We start from the raw sequence: 22,057 nt of genomic DNA on the forward strand, positions 1-22,057 counted from the left end.
CGCAGTCGGCCGGGCGCGCTCTGCGCCGGGTCTAGGCACATCCCCAAGGCTCTGGCAGCAGAGGGCGGGGAGCCCAGAGCGGTGAGCAAGCGTTCTCGGGCGCTGGGCGGTTTGGGCACATATTTCCGACCCGGGGCCACGTTTTGTTTTCCCAGTTCTGAACCGTGGGGAGGCGTTTTGAGGTGAGCGAATGTTGGCTCAGTGCATCATCTCAGCAGCGTGGAGGAAGCCTCGGAGCCTTCAGAGAAGCCCAGTATGGGCGACCAGGCGGCAGAAGGGATTTGACCTTGGCCTAAGCCATCTTGTCCCTCACTGCCCCACTTCTATTGCTGCCTGAGACACATCTGTCTTTCGTCTCACAGAGGAAGGCATGGAAAATGGCTGGGCACTTTTAGGAACCATTCACATCTCTACACACAAGGAAGGCATCGTTGTGGGTGCCAGTGTGTGGCCTGCTTTTGGTGACCCTCCTGTACATCAGTCAGTGTGGATGGAAAGGTGGAGATGCAGGCAGGCAGAATGTAATGTTTCCTGCCCGCTTCTGTGGCGCCCCTGGAACGCTTTGAAATAAGAAATGATGTTCAACTTTGCTCTAGTTTTATGACTGAACTTTTAGAATAGAAGAAATTCATGCCAACAGGTTATGTTGTCCTTGTGAAAACATATTGAATATTTACAATTGTAGAAAATTTAATTGGAGTTACAAGTTTATTACTAGAGAGGATTTATTTTTTAAAATATGCTTGGCTGTGAGGGAAGATTTGACTTTTCGACAAAATGAGTAGATTTTTTTTAAAGTTAGCAATTAAAATATCAGTTTTGAATTCGAGACTTCTCTTGTTACCGTATTATAAAACAGCGTGAGAAAAATTAGTAAATTTTAGTCATTTTACGTTTTTGCTATAAGTCAGTAGGAAAGTGAATATCCAAAGAATGAAAGAATGTTTTATTTAAGGAGCCTTAAGAAATCAGAATCCTTGAAATGACTTGAAATAACAAAAACTGAGCACACCTAGAATTACACAGGGTAAGTTGAAAATACTGACTGTGTAAATAGGGAAATAAAGAATAGAAACCTGAAAGAGTCGATTAACTGGAGAGAAAAGATGAGAATACAAGAGACTGTGAAGGGCAGGGTACTTTTGATAGCAGTGCAAACCATTGTTAATATCTTTGATTATTAAGTCTGTAATAAATGTACATTTAATGGGACACTGATATGTCAGCACATGCATGCAACATGCACTGAAATCAGGGTAACTGGCATTAAATCTTTCTTTCTTCCTTTCTTCCTTTCTTTCTTTCTTGGGGTGGACCAGTTTCAAGAAGGAATGGCAGGGCAGATGTCATATTTTCACTCATGTTGGATGTCTTTATGCTGGCATTCATCAGTAGAAAACTAAAGATCATCCAAAAGTTGAGCTTGCTCAATTTTATTTCTGCCAAATTACCTAAATTTTTAAAACAAATTATGTGTTAACAAATGTGATATGCTGAAAGGACAGCATCCAGTTCAACATGTTGTATAATATCTGGAACACCCCTGATGCTGTTAAGAGATGACTGTTCACATAAGTCATCTTGTCATCTTCCATGAATGTTTGCTGTCAAGCAGTTGGGGGTTCTGTTCTATGGAAAAATGTGGAAACTGTTTCCCAATTATTGTTACTGAGTTTTCAGCTGTGATGAGTAATCTTGACTATGAAAAAGTCCACAGAAACACACACACACACACACACACACACACACACACACATACATGGAGGGGGGGCTTGTCTTGCATTCCAGCAAAAAAAGAGGGCCTTCTGGGGAGGTCTCTGGGTAAATGCTTAACTAGTATCCAGCAGGAAAGCAACCTTGCTGGGGAAGTCCATGATGAAGTCGAATCAACAGCAGCACACGAATCGTAATAATCAGTGAAGCATTTTCAATGCCAGAATGAATTCCTAATGAATGGAAAAACTGCAAGCTATTTAAGCAACCTGCCTCAACAAGAAGCCGGCACCAAAGAGAAACAGATCATACTCTGGTTATAAAAGCTAACTTGGAGAATCAGCTCTAACTTCATAAGAAATGAAAATGAAGAACTTGCTTAGTATAAGAACAAGATTGGAAATGAATAAATGATGTAAGCATTTTTTTCTTACATATCCTCACAGATAACTTTAGGCCTGGAGACAAGTTAATAGTTTTCTTCAAATCATTTACAAAAAAAAATAGACATATGGCAGCTCATTTGCTCTCTAATTTTTTAGAAACATCAGTAAAGGGCAACTCATGGGTTATGCATAGAAATGTAGAACTAGATACCTGGGACCCAGATCAAAACCAACCATTTTAAATGAATAAACTGATGTTTACATACACTAAAAATATTTGCTGTTAATAAATTGTGTTGGATAATGAAACATTTTAAAATTTGATAGATAATTGTAGCATCTGTTAATTTCTGGGACACTGGACTCATAAGCAGAGTCTGCCTGTCTGCAAAATTATGAACGTGGTGGCTTTCTCTGTGTCCTCCCTTCCTCTTCTCTGTCCTTGCCCTTGGCTCTGCTTCCTTTTCCAAACCCTATCACCTTTGGTTTTTCATGTTCTCCGATAGCTTCATATTAATCCACTCTAGGATTAGTAGCCCAAGGCCTGACTATTTATAACGATATCAATAGTTTTATGAAGCAGGCATCTTTCTGACATTTGTTCATACTCAGAAGCCCGTGGTTTTCCAAATGTTTCTTTGCTAATGAGCTTAGAAAAGGAATTCTGGTTATGAGTTATAACAAGGGATGCTATAATTGTTATTTTTTTAACCCCTGCCTGGCAGAGCCACACATAAGCCATTCTGTATTTTAGTTACAGCACTGAGGCTGGTCAGCTATTGACTCATCAGGAGGTTGGTGGCTCTTGGGATAAGGGCAGGAAGAAATAGAGGGTACATGTCATGTCCATCATATCCAAGAGTAAGTATTTACATGTGAGCGCATAAAAAGGTCAGTGTTCTAAAAGACTCTGTGTTCAGCTGAGTAATCACTGTTTATACCTATTACCAACTCATTCGCTTCCTCCTACGAACTGTGCAGGGAATTACGTTGGGCCCTTGATCTCGTATTTACCCTTTTTGCAATATGAAGTAAGACTCGCTATCACTCTCCTTATCCCTGGCGGGCTGGAAGTCTCAGTCAGATTCTTCCTGCTTTTCCATTCTAGAAATCTTCAAAAATAATTCCCTTTAGTTTCTTTAAGAAATAAGGAAACAACTATTAAAAAAACTTTCTGATCAAAATAGCTAGGAGGTATTCTTTTTTATACTATTTCTTCAAGCTAGCTTCATTTTCCTTATCTATAAAAATGAAAAGCAAGTAGCCAGGGTAGAGCACACGTCTGCAATCCTAGCACACAGGAGGCTGAAGCAGGAGGATTGCTGAGAGTTTGAGGCCAGCCTAAACTAAGTAGGGAGATCTTGTCTTAAAAATGTATAGAAAGCATAATTGATGTCTGCTCACTAGGGGTTCTGTGATCATGTCGTAAGGTGAGGCACTAAGGATACTACCTAAATCTTAGTAGGTATGGGGGTCAGGGGCCACATTTTAGTTTACCAAATTTGGGACAGAAATATATTTTACTTCACATTATTTTATTGTAAAATAGTTTAACCACACAAATACAGCAAATAGTATGATAAATACTCGCTATTACGCTTGACCATATATAATTATTTTGTCTTTTTTACTTCAGTTTTTAAAGTGGAGGACATAATACTATTAATATCACTTGTGAACTGTAACTGAACTTAATTTTTTTCATAAACCTCCATTCTTTCAGGTGGCTGAACTTCATCTCAGTCAGTGTTTAGTATTCTTCCACTTTGTCCGGATTTTATCTCAATTCCAGAGGCATGAGAGTTGCCAAGAGTTCAGAGTGGGGTTGCAGGAGAACATCTTCCTTGCTTTCCATCTTAGCATCTGCTGAAAACTCTGCCTGTCCTCAGGTGTTGGTCTGTGTAGGAGGCTACTGCACTGGCCTTCATGCACTTCAGTATGTGTCTTAGGGCCAGAGACACTTTCATGCCCTCTTTTTTTTTTTTTTTTTTTTTTTTCCTTGCTATGTAGTTCAGCCTGGCCTGGACTCACTATGTATCCCAGGCTGGTCTCAAACTCAACACCCAGCTTTACCTTCCTTTCTTGGGAGGATCCTGGAGCAGGGTCACTCTTTAAATCCTGCCCTGATGCACACTGTTGCTTGCATAAAACCTGGAGGCCCCGTTCAGAACCAGGAGGCACAAGAATCTTTGCTCCCTAAACTTGTGGCTTGCACCTGTGGACACAGACAAATCAAATATTACTTTCAAATTTTTTTTTCTCGTTTCATTTCCCTTCAGTAGGCAACAATATTTTTGGACCCTGAATCCTCCAAGGCCAAGGTTTTTAACTTGAAAAAGAAACTCCTCTTTGCTTCTCTGCATAGCGATCTTTCCCTTATGCACAAGGCTGACGGGGCTGTCTGTGGAAAGCTCCAGGGGCAACCAGAGGACACAGTAAACATTTCTTCAAGTGTCATCCTTCCTTCATTTTCTCCCCTTCCCCTTCAATCAAATGCTGCCAAGAGTGTCAGTTCAGCTCTAAGATATCTAGCCAGTATTTCTGAGCAAACTCTCAATTTCAAATTCCAAACCTAATTTTGGAACTTCCTTCAATATTTATATTTCATTGATAACCTCGTATGAAGGCCGTTTATCCTTCTAATTAACTCAAAAATGATAGTGGAATAGTATGTTCATTCTATTTAGCCTTCTTTATGTCAGATTAAAATTTTTCTCAACAAAGATTTTGTTAACTCAATTCCAAAACAACCATTTCCTACACCTGGAATAAAGTTGGAAAACTTTGAGTGTCCAATTCCATTTAGAAAGCGAAGTTCTTTCCCACACCCTATCAAAAATCACTGGTGAAATCACGTAGCGATTTCTAGGTCTGCAGTCCCACTGTGGCTTGCTTTATATGGCCATGTTGAAATGATAATCACAACAGCAAATTGAAAATAAAAGATGATGTGAGCTCAGGTAGACTAGAAGAGATAAAACTAGATAAAAAGGAGAGCAAAAATTGAGAATTTAAAATCGTACTTTTAAAAGAAAAACTGCAGCTTCTGAACACAAGCCAGATTTATTCACGCCTCAAAGCAGCAGACCTGGGCATGTCCCTTTCACCTGCAAACTGCCTTTTCCTTCAGCTTCCTCCTGCCCAGAGGGCAGTGAGACCGCAGGACTAAGGGGAGGGTCCACTTCAAACCCCGCGGTGAGTATAGTGAGATTAACAGCTTTTCCACGAGTGCCCTGCCTCATCTCAGTGATTTGAGCACCAAACTCTGCTCTTGAACCAGTCCTGTGTCCTCTACTAAATCCTCTTCACCTCTCTTTTCCTGAACTTGCACACTTCCGTTACAGCTGTGGGGTTAAATTCCTTATTTTAGCCTCCACTGAAAATGAAATCCTAAAGGCATTGTTTATCAGCATAAAAGTAAGTCCAAATCTCAAGAAAATGCAAAATGATAAGCAAACTCTCATTGAATTCTTTTATTTGTGCTTGAAGTCCAGACAAAATTCAATCCAGACAAAATCAATTTGTCATCTCACCAGGATGATACACAAGGAATCAAACTAGCTGCTGTGAATTTGTATGATCCATTTACTCTGATTATTTTAATAACTGGATTATAAAAACTTTCCCAAAATAATTGTTCTATTACTCTTTGAGATAGGAAGACTCAGTTTAAACTTAGAGCTAAAACCTAATATGGTTGAAGGATATGTGTTCAGAAAGCATGAAATGAGTGATAAATACATGGCTAATTTTTTTTATCTGAGTAGATTCATTTAAAAATAAGGTAAATAAAACTATAGTTACACCTAAATCAAGATGAAAAATACTATACATAACACTTCTGCACACAAAAATTTTCAGAGAAATTGGAGCCAAGCGGTAAAAAAACAAATTATTATATTTTATCTAGATGAGAGATGTAGAGTATTTAGATATGCAATGGTGACTGTATTTGCTCATATTCAAGCAAAACAAACCGATCACTCTTTGAAAATGTGAACATTCCATAAATGTAACCAAAATATAACTAACTTATAAACCTAGTATGATAGCAAAACATAATGTAATATATGGCATAACATAATGTAATATAGCTTATATCTGAAATATATGCCATTTTATAGTATAATAGATGAACCTTTAGTGTATTAGTAAACCACATACTTTATTTTTAATAAATAAATTAAAATTTCATTTTTTTCTAGAATAAAATAATAAAAGAATAGAAATGACATTAACTCCTGAATAACACCACAAAATTATAAGGAAACAATACATTTTGCTATTTTTCTTAGGCTAATGTAAATATTTGGTAGGCATCCTCAGCAAAGCTCTTTGTTTTGTAACTCATCTGGCTTTAACTCAGGGCTCCATTATTTAAAAAAGGAAACTCTCTTTCCTTTCAGTTTTTTTTCCTAGCAGATAAATTATTTACCAAGCACTGCTTCCCTCGAGTCAGTGATTGTTCATTATAAAGTGTTTCTCACTTTTGAAAGTATACCTGGCCTTTACAAGGATCATTACTTATAATTGTATTATCAATTAGTTTCTTTCTCTAGTTCAGAGAAATGTGCCATTGCCACATCAGCGTTTGTACATGCTGGATGATGGAGTTTAATTCTGCACTGCTGGTTTTGCTTTAGTCAACCTTGATTAGTTCAGAGGGAGAGCAAATGTGTTTTAACTCAGGTGTAAGGGATTATAATTTTTGGACAGCCTGTAGGATCTTTCTGTAGGCTCACACAAATGAACATGCCAGTATTTTCTCTTGTCGTAACTATGGCCTCTTCCTCTTCCATGTCTTACTCCAGCCCCTCTTTAGGGCTCTGCTACTCACGGGGTTGTCCAGAGACTTGCAACCACTCTGTCATCTGGGAGCTGCTGAAAAATGCTGAAGAGGAGTCTTTACGTGACAGGAAGATCAGTACAACTGCAGCCTGGATGACGTACAGGGAATCCCAACCCAACAAGAGGAAGTAGAATACTATTCAAGAAATATTTGTAAGCAAATTGAAGGAAATATCATTTAAGGGGGAACCCTACAAGTTAAGTTGGCCAAGCTGTTTGCAGGGAACTGGCAGTTCTTTCCATTTCTGTAAACTGAAGTCTTGGAATGTGAAATCAGAATTACAGGCTGGGTAGCAGCCAGGATAGTTCTTCTTGTTCTTTTTTTTAAATGAAAGGGTCGAAGCTATATTAATAACTCTCATTACCTTCATCTAAAGGGTATTGGTGAATAGCAAAAGCTGAGGCAGCACCTGTTATTCTATAAGAGGACAAAGCTGTTTCTTAGGAGCTGCTTCAAAGTAATCCAAAACCATCCTGCACCTTAAAGAGTCTTTTGCTTTGTGAAGTTCACTCAAGAATTCAACATGAGATTGAGGCTGTGAGATTTGCTTTCCTAATTCTGAACATTTTTCAAGGATATCTTTAAACAAATATTTTGTTCACTGTGTAGCAAAGCATGGGCTGCACCTTATTGATCTTAAATAGATTAATGCCTATCACTGCCAAAGTTCTCTAAGAAAATTATTTTATAATCTGTCTTGGCATTTTTTCCTTATATGAATATAGTCACAACGTTTTGTGTGTGTCTGTATGTGTGCCTACTCTACGCAAAAATTCTACAAAATAACTTTATTTTGGGTTTCTCTTTCAGAGAAAATACTTTTAGTGCAGAGAATTCTTTGCACATTTTTCACAGCTTATTGAGCCTTTGGGCCTCTGTAGAACAAATAATGCAAACAGCGATAATGCTCTCATAGGAGTTAATTTTCAAATTTTAATCATCGCAGAATTTTCCTCTTGTTTAAATAGAATGTATACAAAGAATTCAATGGTTTTCTCACTTCTTTTTTCTAGATGATAACAAATGATTGTTCTGGTGTTTTATTTCCAGTGTGTTGATCAAGACCCCCATCTCCCCTTCCAACCTCTGCACATGCTGCATATGAGATTGATTGACTATGTTATAGATTCCCCAGTGATCCTTTCATCTGGATTATACCAACTGACCCAAAATAATATGTGTGACTCCTGGAGCCATGTCAGCAAACTTTTATCTAACCTGGAGGGAATGGTTGGTTTCAGCTTTGCTTTTCTGTATTTTCCAATGTCATCATTTCCTGTGTTCAATAATATTGCTGCCTTTTCTGTATTAATTGTTTCTGCTATCACTTTGTAAGACAGATGTGTATGTCAAACTATTTGTTATTTTAGACATTCAATTGGTAACTTTAATTTGGTGTTTTGTAGGTTACAAATTTGAATCAGAAAGACTATTAAATTTTGTTACATCATTAAAGTTTTCAGTTAGTTTCTCTTTGTCTTGTGGCAAAAGTTTGTAAATTCTCACCCTTAAACTTAATATTTAATTTGCAGGACTAGATGAGAAGGGGGAGAAAGAGAAAAAAAAAAAAAAAAGAAGTGTAGAAGAGCGGGTGGATCATTGTGCTTGTGGTACCTGTTGGGGAAATCTGTGTGAAGGTGGTGGAATTTTAAGAAAATTACAAAAGATGGGAAAAGTGGAATGTGAAGTTTGGAACTGCAATCAAAAATAGAAAGAAAGAACACAGCTGTGACAGCAAGGCATACATCTGGGGGAGGGGCTCATGGACTAGAAGGGGATGAAATGAAGTTATAGCAGTGCAGATGCCAGCTCGGGAGAAGTCTTCCCGTTGATGTCATGTGACTGGATCCAGTGATGGAGGATGAAAAACAGAAAAGGTAACACAATTGAGATGATGAAAAAGAAGATTTTTGGTATAGCACAGAACAAGGTGTAGAATAGCTCTGCATACATCCTAGGGAAAGTAGAACATATTCTCCACAGTGATTCAGAGCATGGACTCTGGTGTCAGATTCTCTTGGCTGAAATCCCAATTCATCCCCAATTCCCTCAACTTCAGCACATCAGTTTCATCATCTGAAAATGGGTATATAGAAGCCACATCACAGGGTTAGTGTGCTGATTAAGTGACTAAGTGACAAACAAGTAAGAGAACTCAACAGATGGGAATCCTCCTGTTATTGTTTGTGCTGAAATCAGAATGCTCCCGGCTATGTAGTGCATAAAGGATTGCAATCAGGTTCCTTCTCAGTAAAATAAGCACACTAATCTTTGCCACTTGACTTCCTGAGAAATGGTACGCTCATCCCTGCAACTCTCCAAATGGCTCCTTGTTTTGCTGTCCCAGTTAGCTGAGACAGCAGTTGACTGGAACTGATGTGCTATTCAGTTTGGGAAGCAAGAGTTGCTTACTGTCCTTCTCTCCCCTTTTGTTACTGGTTGGGGCTCAGTGACAAGTGACTGGGAGGCAGGGAAAGAAAAGAATGCTCCAAAGATGACCTGTTGCTCTCAGCTCTTCCTGATCCATTTATGTCTGTGAGAAATATTTGCCCTTGGCTGCGTGCTGCTTCCCGCTCTGAGTCACGTCTCTTCCTTTCTCTCATCATTTCCCCCGCTACCTTTTCCTATAATGGGAAAATGACTTCTCCAGCAGTGCAGCCCAGCCGAATGACCTAACATGTCCAACTACAGGCAGATAGGTGTCTCTGTCCTATTTTTGGATACTTGTTGAAGTGGTGTCTTCTGATTTCTCTGACTGCTCTGGGGTCACCATTCTTTGCCACAGACACATAGCAACAGTCAGTGGCAGAGGGAGACACTGTGAAAGAGATACAGGTGGTCACAGTCACAATTCGATTTTCATTTTCCGTTTTGAGCTTTGCACTCTTTTTAGGGTACATGGCTCCAGTGGAGTCCTGATCCCCCCTCCCGGGGCCCTTTTTATTCTATAAGACAAAAACAACTCTCCTTATAAAGAAAAAGAAGTCTTTTGCTGAATTCAACTGTCTCCCTGTTCAAATTCCTTTGACCCCTGCTCCGGGGATTTGAAGCAGGGCTGTCCAAAAGCAGCACTTTGAAAGGTGAAGGTCATGTCCTTGATGCCTCCGGTTTCCTTTTCTCTGCCCTAGCCTTCTTGTGGGTGGCATATCTTTTAAATTGTCTTTGGTGTTGTGCAGTGCTCAGGGCCTTCATAATGGGTCCCCTGTGCAGTGTGCAATGTCCCCTTTAGACCAACCATTTACACTAAAATGAAACATGACTTCTAAGCCACTGAAATATTACCTCACTCAAGGATATTTTTTCATTTCAAAAGCATCAAGGTGTAAGGTTCTGGAGGCTACGTTTCAGATATAATCCAAAGAAAGAAGCTGGAGAGCTGGTAAAAAATGATTTAAAAACATGACAAATGGAGAACTTATTTTGCTCCTTTTATTATTTAAGGATGAACAGAAAGAAGACATTGGGATAAGTAGATAACAGAAACCCAAATTATTTTTATTCCTAAAACTTTAGCCTGGATATCTAGCATGCCCTGTATCCTTGGCCACCGCCTCTGTCAGCTTTCCCTGCACATACTCCTGGAAGGAAGGAAATACACCAAATCATGATTTGTGAGAATTATATCAGGTGTGGTAAATGTCACTGCAGCTGCACTTTTTTTTTTAGTTTTTATAGCAGTGGTATGTAATCTTGTAAAAATTCTGTAAGCTCTTATCTTTAATAAATATTCTACAATGATAAAGTTGCAAACTAAAGAAATTGAGACATTATTTGTACTGTTTCCCCGCTGGTATTTAAATTGTGCTGGGATGCAAATGAGACAATGTATAAGGCTATTTTCCTAAAATGTAAAGTTCTATAGAAATAATGTTTTAGTAATTAATACCTGATTCAAAGTTGGCAGTGATATCCTATAGTAATAAAGAAAATAGCAACTTTCTAAAAAGCATGAAAGTATGTATTTGAGAGCAAAATAAAAGGTAGATAATAAGAAGTAGGGAGAAAGATCATTCTCAAAGGGGAAGGCGATCAAGAAATGATAGAGAGTGGGACAGAAGGGATAAGGGATAAAAAAGGAATTAAGATGTGTTATGCATATGTACCAGGAATGTCAACGTGTACTACAGATTTGTACAAGTAAAATAGTAATAGATAGATAGATAGATTAAATTTTCAAGCAAGCTTTCAAACACTAGGATTTTCTACCCATGAGATTTGAAGGTAAATTCAGCCAAGAGGATAGAGATTAAAGAGAGATGTTCCTCTCCCTGATTACAGTGAGTGAAATACACCTGATTTGCTTTACATGCATTTTAGTTTTCCCAACATAATGATCCACAAGGGAGAAAATGGTGAGAAAGGAAATTTTATTTGAGTCAGTACATTTCAAATTCCTTTGCAAGTACAAAAAAATGAAGTTATCATGTGATTCCTACCCTTAGTTCTGCAATTATTCTAAGTTTTCTTCAGCTATGTGTTCATGTAGTCATTTATTTGGAAAATATTGATAGGAATCATTTCAGAACCCCAGGAAACAAAGATGAAGTCGTGATTTGTATTTAAAAACCCCAATCTAATGGATGGGGTTACTTGACCTGGTTAATTTTACTGTATGCTAAGTGACAAATAGGGGTTTGCATAAGATTTTATAGGAAAGCTCTAAAAATGTATTTCAGGTAGAGCAATGTTTGAGACAGCTAGGAGTTAGGAGGAGAAGTATTTTTGGCACGGGGCTGGGGAAGGTAGAGCTGCGGTGGGTAGTGTCCTGTTTTCAAAAGGCTACAAAAGAAACACTAAGGGTGACAGTGGACTAACAGTGAAGGCCTTGTACATGGTACTCAAGAGTTTGGATGATTAATCAGTTCACATACACTCGATAGCTTTAAGCAAAGAAGTCATAGGGAGTTTTGATATGATCATTTGCTTTTGAAGGGAAAACTAGATTGGAGAGTTTATGGAAAGGAGGGAGTGAGAGCTGTTGGGAGGCACTAGCTAACAGCCAGGCTAAAGATGGAGCAGGTGATGAGGATGCTTAGGAAGATTTACACTGGCTCAGTTGTAGAATTTTCAGTATTGGATGGTTTAGCCCATGTTGGGCCTGCATTTAGGCAGAAAATCACTGTAGATGCAAATGTTACAGGAAACTGCTTACAACATTGTGGCCAGGAAGCAAAACGTGGAGAGATAGAAGGTGTCAGGGTCCTCGTATCCCTCTCAAGGGCTGCTAGCCCATGAGCTAATTCCTTCCACGAGGATCCACCTCTTAAAAATGTTTCCACACTTTCCCAGGAGTGTGGCAGACAGGGAACACAATCTTTAGCATAGGTGCCTCTGAAAAGTATCTAGGACTCAAACTACAATAGTGTAGAGTGATTTTGGTAAAGAGCCTTTCAATAAGTTAATCCTGATTCCTGATTATAGAGCGATGTGTTATTTTTGGAGAAAATAATAATAAACTGATAAAAAGCAAGGCACTTGTCACAAAGAACAGACTGCAGACACAGTATAATTATCAGTGGAAGAATGAAAAGTACACATATTATTGAATATATTTGTAGTATGACAGCCCAGTAGTCAGCAGGAACTTCACTGGTTTTTTAAGTTACCTGGACTGGACAGCTAGATTGGTTAGAAAAGATATAACCAGATCTTTATTCTACTGAAATCATAGGAAACGAGTTCAAGAAGCTCTTGAGAGATCATTCAGTCCAGTCCTTCAGTAGCATAAGATTTCCCCCATCCCCACCAGCTAGTATCATTCAGTTTGTTAGATACCCAGGTCACAGTTCTGGTCACAGTTCCTGTTAATTTTGTTTCTTAGAAGCAGCTGGTCACAATGATGCATACTGTAAGAACCAGCCCCCAGTTGACAAGCTATTCTGCCTCTGTACTTCCTGCTTGCTTATCCCATATAAGCCCTAGTCCACCAGAGATAGGGCCTGATATTTTGGGAATGATCCTGATCAGTGCCCACTGACATAAAATAAATCTGCCCCAATCCTAGGTGTCATTTCAGTGTTTCTGCTTGCTGTTGCACTTTAATTAAAGATATAAAAATCAAGGCCCAGAGGTTAGATCACTTGCAGAAGGTGACATACTTCAGTGACAGCAGTCCTGAAGTTAGAATCCCAATGCCTGCTATATAGGGCAGGGATCTTTTCACTACAGCTCAACAGCATTCCCAGAAAAGCATCTAAAAATTGTGGGCATGGCAGTGCGGGCTTGTAATCCCAGCACTCTGGAGGCTGAGACAGCAGGATTAGATCATTATGAGTTCTAAGTGAAGCCATATAGTGAGTTCAAGGTCACACTAAACTATACAGAAAGATCCTGTCTCAGAAAATAAAAGCAAAACAGACAAACAAACCAAATCTCATAAAAAATCAAAATAAATTAATAGGTTGTGGATGACTATTAAAAAGAATGGGTTTTAAAGTTCTTTGAAACTACAAGTCACATTTAAAAAGTCAAACACCTGTTTTCTTACTAGAGGTTGGTTATTTTCCCAGATTAACTGACCACAAGAAAAATCTATGCCAATATCATCAACTACTTTTCACATATTTGCATTCCAAAAATAATTTTGGACATTAGTCTGGCTTCCTGGTACAAGTATCTAAGCACATGTGATTTATATTGTTATTACTTTTATATTTAAAGAATTGGAAACAGAAATATCTGTTTATTTAGGATTAGCAAAGAAAGACTTTATAAAGAAGATGAAATATGGTAGATTTGTGAACTAGCTATTTCATACTGTTCATCAGGTGATTGAAAAATTTTTGTAGAACCTCTTTTAAGTGCTATGAAACCAAAGAATTAAATTCCTTGCCTCAGTTTTTAAAAACATTCTCAAAAGTGATAGTTCATGTATTTAGTTCTTTTTAGTTTTTAATAAGCTAAAATTAGTTCAAAAATTTTCTATTGATCCATTTCACATTTAATGTAAGTGAAAGCAATGTAATGTAATGAAAGGATAAAATATAATAAAAATAATAAGCACACTTAAGAGTTTTAGAATGATTATTAATTCTCCTTTTTTACTTCCCTTTACCACAAATAAAAGGACTAATATGCTTTCATATGAAAGTTTACTTTATTCAAAGTTTGGATCTTTGAAATAAAAAATTCAGGAAAAGTCTCAGTAAAATTCATTTTTAAAGTAATCAGTATTGTTCAGAAATAAGGAAATAATGTTTCATATACTAGAAGTTAAAAGGTTTAGTTATATAACTATATATATTTTAAAGCTTGCCAATTACTATTTGAAAAGTTGAAGCTTTTATTAAACTAGTTTATTAAACAAATACCTTTTGTTAATCAATACATACAGTATTTAAGCAAACATTTAAAATTACAAAGTACAACTATAAAGTCATGAGACTGACTGACCTTTTTAATTAGCATAAAATCTATGTAGCCAAATGAGTAGCAGTGCTTTAAGATCATTATCACGAGTCTTTTTCTCAGGATGCGACAATGTCCTAAGGACATTTTAAAAGTCTCTTTTGCAATTACCTTCAAAAGGATATGAGTTTCATAATTTTAACATTCTCTTTATTTGTTCCCAAGAGTTTTTCAGTTCAATCATCCTTTTTCTTTACCAAAAATGACAACTTTAAAAAATCTTATTAATCTTCACTGAATGAAGATCTATCAGTTATGAGGATATACAATTCATGTTCTGTCTCAGAAAATAAAAGCAAAATAGACAAACAAACCAAATCCCACAAAAAAAATCAAAATATTCTGAATTTGCACAGACACTCTTAAAATACATAGATCACACTACAGACACTTTTGTATATGCCTATATCAATTTAGAATAAAGGAGATTTTTAAAGTAACACTAGCTCATAAGGCTAAAATAAGACCCTACAACCCAAAAATTATAGAATAATTTCATACATATTACAAAATCTATATCATTATTAAAATTTTGTAGTTAATTTTTAATTTATGCATATAGCTCAGTAGCATGGATCCTCCAAATGAATCATTGTAGTGGCAATTATTACTGAAGTGTTACAACAGCCTTCATCATAAAATCTTAATTAGCACCAATATTACATTGAAGTAAAGTGAAATAGCAGGTTGACCTCACAAAGTAACAGAAATTCCGCCTAATAGCACAGAAATGCAGAATATAGATTTAATTCTTAACTATAAGACAAAATGTCAATTAGATATGATTTAACATCACAGACAGATAGATATGAATCATAAAGCTTTTCAGGATTTTGCATGGAAAAGTCAGAAAAGAGAACCCCATATACCAATCTTTTATATTCCATCCCCACAGAAGCTATATAAATGCTTTCATGATCAAGACAGTGCATCTTTCCAGGAAGTCATCTTGTGTGAGATACATTTACTTATTCTATATATTAGTTCAACATGATAACAAATACCATAAAGCAATCCAATTAAAGTAATATTTATATTAAGTACAAAATATACAGTAAAGTGAAATATCTTGTTAAATAGGTCTTTAGGTTAACAGTATACTCAAAGGAATACATTTTCATCTATTTTCACATTTTTTGTTTTGTTATATTTGATATTAGTAGTATCTCTATATGCTTTTGTTACTGTAATCTTGAATGTTTGGATACACTAAGTATCCTTCTGATACCTAATTTTAAAAATATTACTTCCAGAGTATAAGAAAATAAGAAACTCCACCTTTTTATGTAGTTGTGCACAAAATTATTGTAGTGCTTTGAGAGAAGTGTCACTTATCAGTATAAATTTATTAGCTGAAAATGTGTACTTCTTTTTTTAGTAAGGCAAACACAGCCTGGCTCTACAAATAAGTGTAGCTAACCTACCAAATAATTCTGGTTTATAAAATAAGATATGAAATCCTTGGGCATTAATTAGAAAAGCATTATTTGAAGTTTGCCAATAAAGTTTCTAAATGTGAAGTCTCAATACTTCTCTTGATTGGAGCAGCTGAGACATAAACAGAACAGTAGTATTGTTATGTTACAATAACAAAGATGTATCACACTATCCAAATATCTAGACCTGGGATCTAAATGTTCAGTCATGGCTCAGTTGCAGGCTGACAGAAGAAAAAATTCGTCCCACGCTTGTACACAATGGGGCAACGACAACATCTGTCACACTCTTCCATATCGTCTGTACGGAAGGCAGAACCATTAGGCAGGTCTTTACAAAAGGCATTATGATCCTAAAATGGAGGAAAAGGGATACATCAGGATTGTTAATGTTACCAAGTAAGATCACTTGTACATGCATGAAAAGATATAAAGACTGAGTTTATTTAAACTTCATTGAACAATTCAGAACAAATGGAACGTGACAAGAAACGACAATAGGCTGACTGAAAAATAATTGGGCATGTATCTGATAAAATACTGACATTCTTTCTGTTGGTGGAATGCTTTTGTAAACAGTAAAACAAAAATAAGACAGTATGTTTACCACCTGATTTCTGCCCCCAAACATTAACCTGCGTAACTCTTTGTATTTCCAAGGCTCTTCTTCCTGTTAACTTTTCCTGTTGCTTCCTATCACTTGCCAACCTCTGGACCAGTCAGGGTTGGACCTCCCTTTTGGCCCTTTTAAATACTGAAACAAACTTCCTCAAACTAAGCAAAAGATATCACAAATAGACACTTATATTTCTGTATTTCTTTCTAGAACATAAGTTGTTTTAAACTAATTTCACCTTTCATAAGTATTTGAGTGTAATTTAGCATTTTATGTTTCATATGATTAATTTGATTTTATATGATTATACTCCACATTATTAATTTTCCATAGTGTAAAATTCTGTGTAGGGTAAAGTAACACTGCAAATAATGTTACAACTCTTAGATGAAAAAAGTTGGTCTACTATCCTCAAACTGTTTTTTTGTAATTTTTTTTTTTTTTTTTTTTACTGTAAATGTATGTTCTTATATTCTCCAGGCCTGCAGGCTGGTGGTTTTCCTATGTAATGTTTTGAATAATGTCCTCAATGGAAGTAATGCTCTTTCAGCACACAAGTTTTTGTGAATTCTTAGGCACTGCTGGTGGCCTCTTTGGAATCTTTATTATGACCTTGGCTGGCACAAGAGAGTGAAGTTCCTTTTCTTAATTTGCTATTGAAATGTGACTAAGTGAAGATCTGCATTTAGCCTAAGTGAAGATTGGTAACTGTCTGTCTGATTGATATATTTTTAGAATACTGAATTATTAAGATTGCCTATCCACACTGACTATTTTTATCTTCTGTTTTGTTCCAAGTGCTAAATATTTGAAGCAGTTTTATAAGAAAATTAATTAAGGTGTGTTTTAGAGCTAAACAACTGAATAGAAACCCAGGTGGTAGCAAGTTTTGACTTTTAATGTCATTATACTTGTCATTTGATATGTGGTCTTGGGAATATTGTTACAAATTAAAGTGAGAACATGAAAACTTACAGAACAGGTTGTCAAGGTCAATATTTGTTATGTATCCTTGAAATGTCCACATGGTGCTGTTATCATAATGACTAATAAATAGACATATCTTGAAATCAGAATATATAATGAAAACCAGGATGCCAAAATAATCACAAATCAAAAGATTACAAACCTGAAGTTTAGATCAGAAAGTTTGCTAATCAAACTATTTTGCTTAGAATGCAGTATACTTTCTACTTTTCCTTAGACTAAGAATTTTTTTTATCTCCATAACTCTTTAGCTTTCCATGTCCTAAAAGGGACGCATTATTTGACAAAAGCTGATTTTCCAGTTTGGCAAAGTGTAGCTGCTCCGAGTTGAGGAATTAAGTTCATAAGATGTGATTAACATACTTAATTTTATTTTCTTTAAATTGTTATTCTTTCATTTTGGAGTAGAGAACCTAATAATCTTTGAATACCAAACTTAATTTGAGTTGTCAATGTTGTATGTAGTTTCTCTTCTGACACTACACACATCCTGAAATGATCAAAAATTTGGTTGAGGGTCAGTGTGACCAATGAAACATTTGTTGCATAAAATTTATATTTCTACCCTTGATGAGAAAATTTATTTAGCTATAATGTCATGAAAATTTCACTGTTACAGCAGGTTACTGTACAGTAAAATTCTATACAAGAGATTGCTACCATTGCATTTCCAACTTGGATGGACATGTATGTACACTGCATCCCAGAAAAAAGAAGGAAAGAAAGAAAGAAGACAGACAGGCAGACAGACAGACAGAAAGAAAGAAAGAAAGAAAGAAAGAAAGAAAAGGTACAGGTGTCCCAGTCATATTCTTTAGCTATGATCCATTTATGAGCAATGACTTTATTTGACAAATAGCAAAATGGTGGCTACCTGTATCGGACTGCAACATGGAATCAAACACTGTACTTCTACTCTAGGGTTCAATATCATTAAGATTCTACTTTAGTTGTTGTTGTCATTTATTTCTTCAAAGAACCTAAAATCAAGCTGTGCACAACGGTATGTACCAGTAAATAAGTAGTTCCAGCTACTAATGAGGCTGAGGCAGGAGGTCTGCTTGAAACCCCAGAGTTCAAAGCAAGCCTTGGCAAAACAGGGAGATTGTGCGGAAAAAACTCTAAAATCAGATATGGGGTAAGATTGTGACTTGGCTCAAAGTTCCATTGTTTTCTTAACTTTAGTGAAGATCAACTTCTTGGTAAAGCACAAATTAACTCCCTCCTTAAAAATACACAAACCAGAAAGAAACAAAGAAGAAGAAAGGAAAGAAAAAAGGAAAGAAGGAAAGAAGGAAAGAAGGAAGGAAGGAAGGAAGAGAAAGAAAGAAAGAAAGAAAGAAAGAAAGAAAGAAAGAGAGAGAGAAAGAAAGAAATCCAAATGGATCTGCTCTTCTATACAGCTTCTCATCTGGTCTAATGTGCCACGGGAATGTAACCCACTAATGTTAGATCTATTTTTATAAAGATACAAAATAACATTTAAGCATTGCTGTTTGAAATTACTTTTGTACTTACAATCACAGTTGCCTGATGACAAACATATTACAGTTAAACACTGGTGTTTCACATGAAAGTAATTTGAAAAACAAGCTGGAGCTAAGTAATACATATTATGTGGCTAAAAAGGAAGTGGGTTGATGATTCACTAATGGAAGAATTACACAAAAAACATTGTAAGAAACCATTTGGTTAATTGTAGTATTACTTATATCTTTCCACCATTTGGTAAAAACATTCTTCTTTCCAATTCTTCCCAAAATGCTTTGGGAAAGTTGAGCTTTGTTGATTATAAATATGGTATTCTATATTTCTAAATAGTCGCACAGCCAGATTTTCACAATATGTTACATGTCACTTATTTTTCACATTTTGTAAGTTACAAAACTTACATGGAGGTTAAGATGATTGGTTTTAATTAGAAATTCCAAATTTTGAATTCCAAATTCCAGATGAGACTATTTATTATATATACATCTAGCCTCTGTGGATCTGCACATGTATAAAGACAAAGATTTCTAATTCTTTGGCAATTTTTTGGCACTTGCAACATAACTGTTTATGACTTTCAGTGATAAAATCATAGACATCTGCTTATCTTTTATTAATCTTTGTAATTTTATTTATTCTTTAAAACCCTTTTAAAGGCAGGGGATTTAGCTCAGTGGCATAAGTGTTTGCCTGGCAAGCATGAAGTCAGTCATGAGTTCAAACCTCGGTATCAAAAAAAAAAAAAAAAAAAAGAAAACCCTTTTTAGACTTTTCTTTCACAGCCTTCCCTGCTCTTCTTTCTTCCCGATGAGTTAAATGTGTCTTCCCAGCACTCACACCTGGACCTACACTGTGGCTAAGCTCAAAGAGCGCCCGATGCCCAGGAGCCAGCACAAAACTAACCATTCAATACATTGAGCTTATGAGACAATAACTAGTTGATTAAAGGCATGACGGTATATGTGTACACCTACCTATATACAGTCTTTTCCTTTCTTCCGTTTCTCCTTTCCCCATCCCAGTGGTTCTTTCCTTTTGAGCACTCTCTTTCCCTTTCATTATTACAATATCTGTTGTGCACTTTGGGTCTTTTTACTTTCAGTTTTTGTATTATTATTACTTATTTTTTACACTAGGGACACAATACAATAAAAGGACAGTTTGTGCTGTCATTGTTTGATGTGCGATCATTTTTATGCACAGATCTTGTAACCTGAACAACTACTTCTTCTTTTTTTGGTCTTTTTTTTTTTCTTCTTTTTTATCGGTACCGGGGATCGAATTCTCACGACTGACTGCAAGGCAGGCGCTTATGCCGCTGAGCTAAATCCCCAGCTCCAACTACTTCTAAGATAATAGTATGCAATATATTAACTAGTGTTGACTTCTTACTGTTCTTTTTGAAATTCTGTATTATTTCTATCCTTTTTTCTGTTTTGCTTTAAAAAAAAACTGAAGGTAGAGGTATTATGGAGATGAAGCAAAGAATCATTTGGTAACAGTTAGCAATCAATGACCATCTCTTAGAGCAAGATAAGGTCACCTAAGGGGTTTAAGGAGCCATCTGCGTTTGCACATTTCACTGGGACCACGTTGATGCACCTGTTTGACAACTGGCATGAAGAAGCTTGATTCTTCTTTTCAGAGTAAAGTGGGAATCTTTTAACCTTACGACCAAAGTTCTTGGCAGAATATAATGCTTTCCTTAACATTTTTAATGCTTACAAATGATTTTGGAATTTTTACAATGCATTCTGAGTATGACTAAAGTAACTTAAAACATCCTTTTCATCTCCAGTGCATTTCCAAATTTCCTCTGACTGAATGCCACTCCCATTTGTACCTCAGAGATGAAAAAGTAACTTGATTCTTATTTCATTTGCCTGCACTTTTCCTTCATCGATGGTGGATGGGGGGAGCTTCCCCTTCCCGGTATACACCTCCCATCTCATGGGGTTCCATCCCCTCCACCCGCCAAGCAGGATTGGAGCTGCCCCTCCTCAGCATGAGCTGCCCCTTCTCAGCACTGCTTAGCCAGAGCCGACTTCGCTGCTGTGCAGTTATATTTTCAGTGGCATTCTCCTCCAAGATCACTTTTGTTTTGCCCCGAGCACACGCGTGACTAAGTAAAAGGCAATAAAAGAAAGAAAACCCTTGCCCATAACTACAGGGACAAGTCCTAGCAGGGCCCAAGAGACAGCAGCCTGCTGCAGGAAGCTGGCTTCCAGGTCCCCACCTCCACACTCAGCCCGGCCTTGTGTCAGAGAAGGAAAATCGCACTCAGGAAAGAGGCGCGTTCTTCCTTCTGTTTAAACTCCCAGCCCAAACTATTATTATTCTAAAGGATGCACTGTTCTTTCCAGGCCTGACTTGCAGTTTTTGTCCCTGTCCGAGAACAGAGGCGTGTTCTTTCCTCTACACACTGACCTGCGAGAAAGGGCGAGCAGAGGTGGGGGTGGGGTGGGAGAAGGTGGCAAAAAATTCGTCCCCTCCCTACTGGTCAGAAAGCTGGTCCACCCCGCCCGCCCCTTCTCACCAGATGTGCAGGCAACTCAGAGTGGCAAAGAGAATTCCCGCGGCGAAGGCCAAGGGGATGGCCAGGAACACCGTCAGGAACTTGTAGACCACGTATTTGCAGATTTCGAAGAGCGCGTGGCTGCAGATCCACACTTTGTCAAAGGAGTGCGTGGTCACCGGCTCTGCGATCACATCCTCAAAGCCCAGCTGCCGAGACAGGACGCAGAGACCCGACCTGTCACCCACCCGGCCCGGGGACCCCGAGGCGGGGCGCAGAGGCGGGGAGGACAGGGGTTCCGCCTGTCCCGGAGGCGCGGCGGTGCACAGGACTCGCCCGCAGGAGGGAGCGCGGTGGCGGGAAGCCGGCCGGGTGCAGGGCGCGGGCGCGGGGCAGGAGGGGGCGCCCGCCCGCCCGCCCGCCCGGCTCAGGACCCCCCGCCACCCCGCGGCACCTTCAGATGCGAGTTGAGCCCGCGGGGGTCCCGGTCCGGGCCCGAGCCCGCCACCTTCTCCGCGTAGTCGGCGCCGCTGTGCTGGCTGTAGGCGTCGTCGTCCATGAAGAGCTGCACGTCCGCCTTCTCGGTCTCCAGCCCCATCGCGGCGCCGGTGCGCGGCCGCTCGCCTCCCTGCGCCTCCCTGCGCCTCCCTGCGCGGC

General features: G+C 37.9%; 1 protein-coding gene and 1 long non-coding RNA gene across 3 annotated transcripts; one reads left to right on the plus strand and one right to left on the minus strand.

Annotated features, from left to right (window-relative positions):
• Positions 1-7: 7 nt before the first annotated feature.
• On the plus strand, positions 8-8,419 carry LOC111758392 (uncharacterized). 2 transcript variants are annotated; one of them, XR_002792578.2, is made up of 3 exons: positions 8-81; positions 6,911-7,100; positions 7,999-8,419. It is a non-coding gene; the product is annotated as an uncharacterized LOC111758392 (long non-coding RNA). The 2 variants fall into 2 exon arrangements; XR_010045064.1 differs by lacking the exon at positions 8-81 and adding an exon at positions 2,670-2,960.
• A 5,606-nt stretch (positions 8,420-14,025) lies between these two features.
• Positions 14,026-22,054, minus strand: Cav2 (caveolin 2). Its single transcript, XM_063241800.1, has 3 exons — positions 21,855-22,054; positions 21,422-21,609; positions 14,026-16,144 (listed from the first exon to the last, which is right to left on the minus strand). Exons 1-3 carry the CDS (start codon positions 21,996-21,998, stop codon positions 15,994-15,996), a joined length of 483 nt encoding a protein of 160 aa, XP_063097870.1. The 5' UTR covers positions 21,999-22,054; the 3' UTR covers positions 14,026-15,993.
• Positions 22,055-22,057: the final 3 nt, after the last annotated feature.

The sequence above is a fragment of the Cavia porcellus genome, unplaced genomic scaffold (assembly GCF_034190915.1).
Source record: "Cavia porcellus strain 051 isolate PalLab524CR breed Dunkin Hartley unplaced genomic scaffold, mCavPor4.1 scaffold_2, whole genome shotgun sequence".
NCBI classification, from domain to species: Eukaryota; Metazoa; Chordata; class Mammalia; order Rodentia; family Caviidae; genus Cavia; species Cavia porcellus.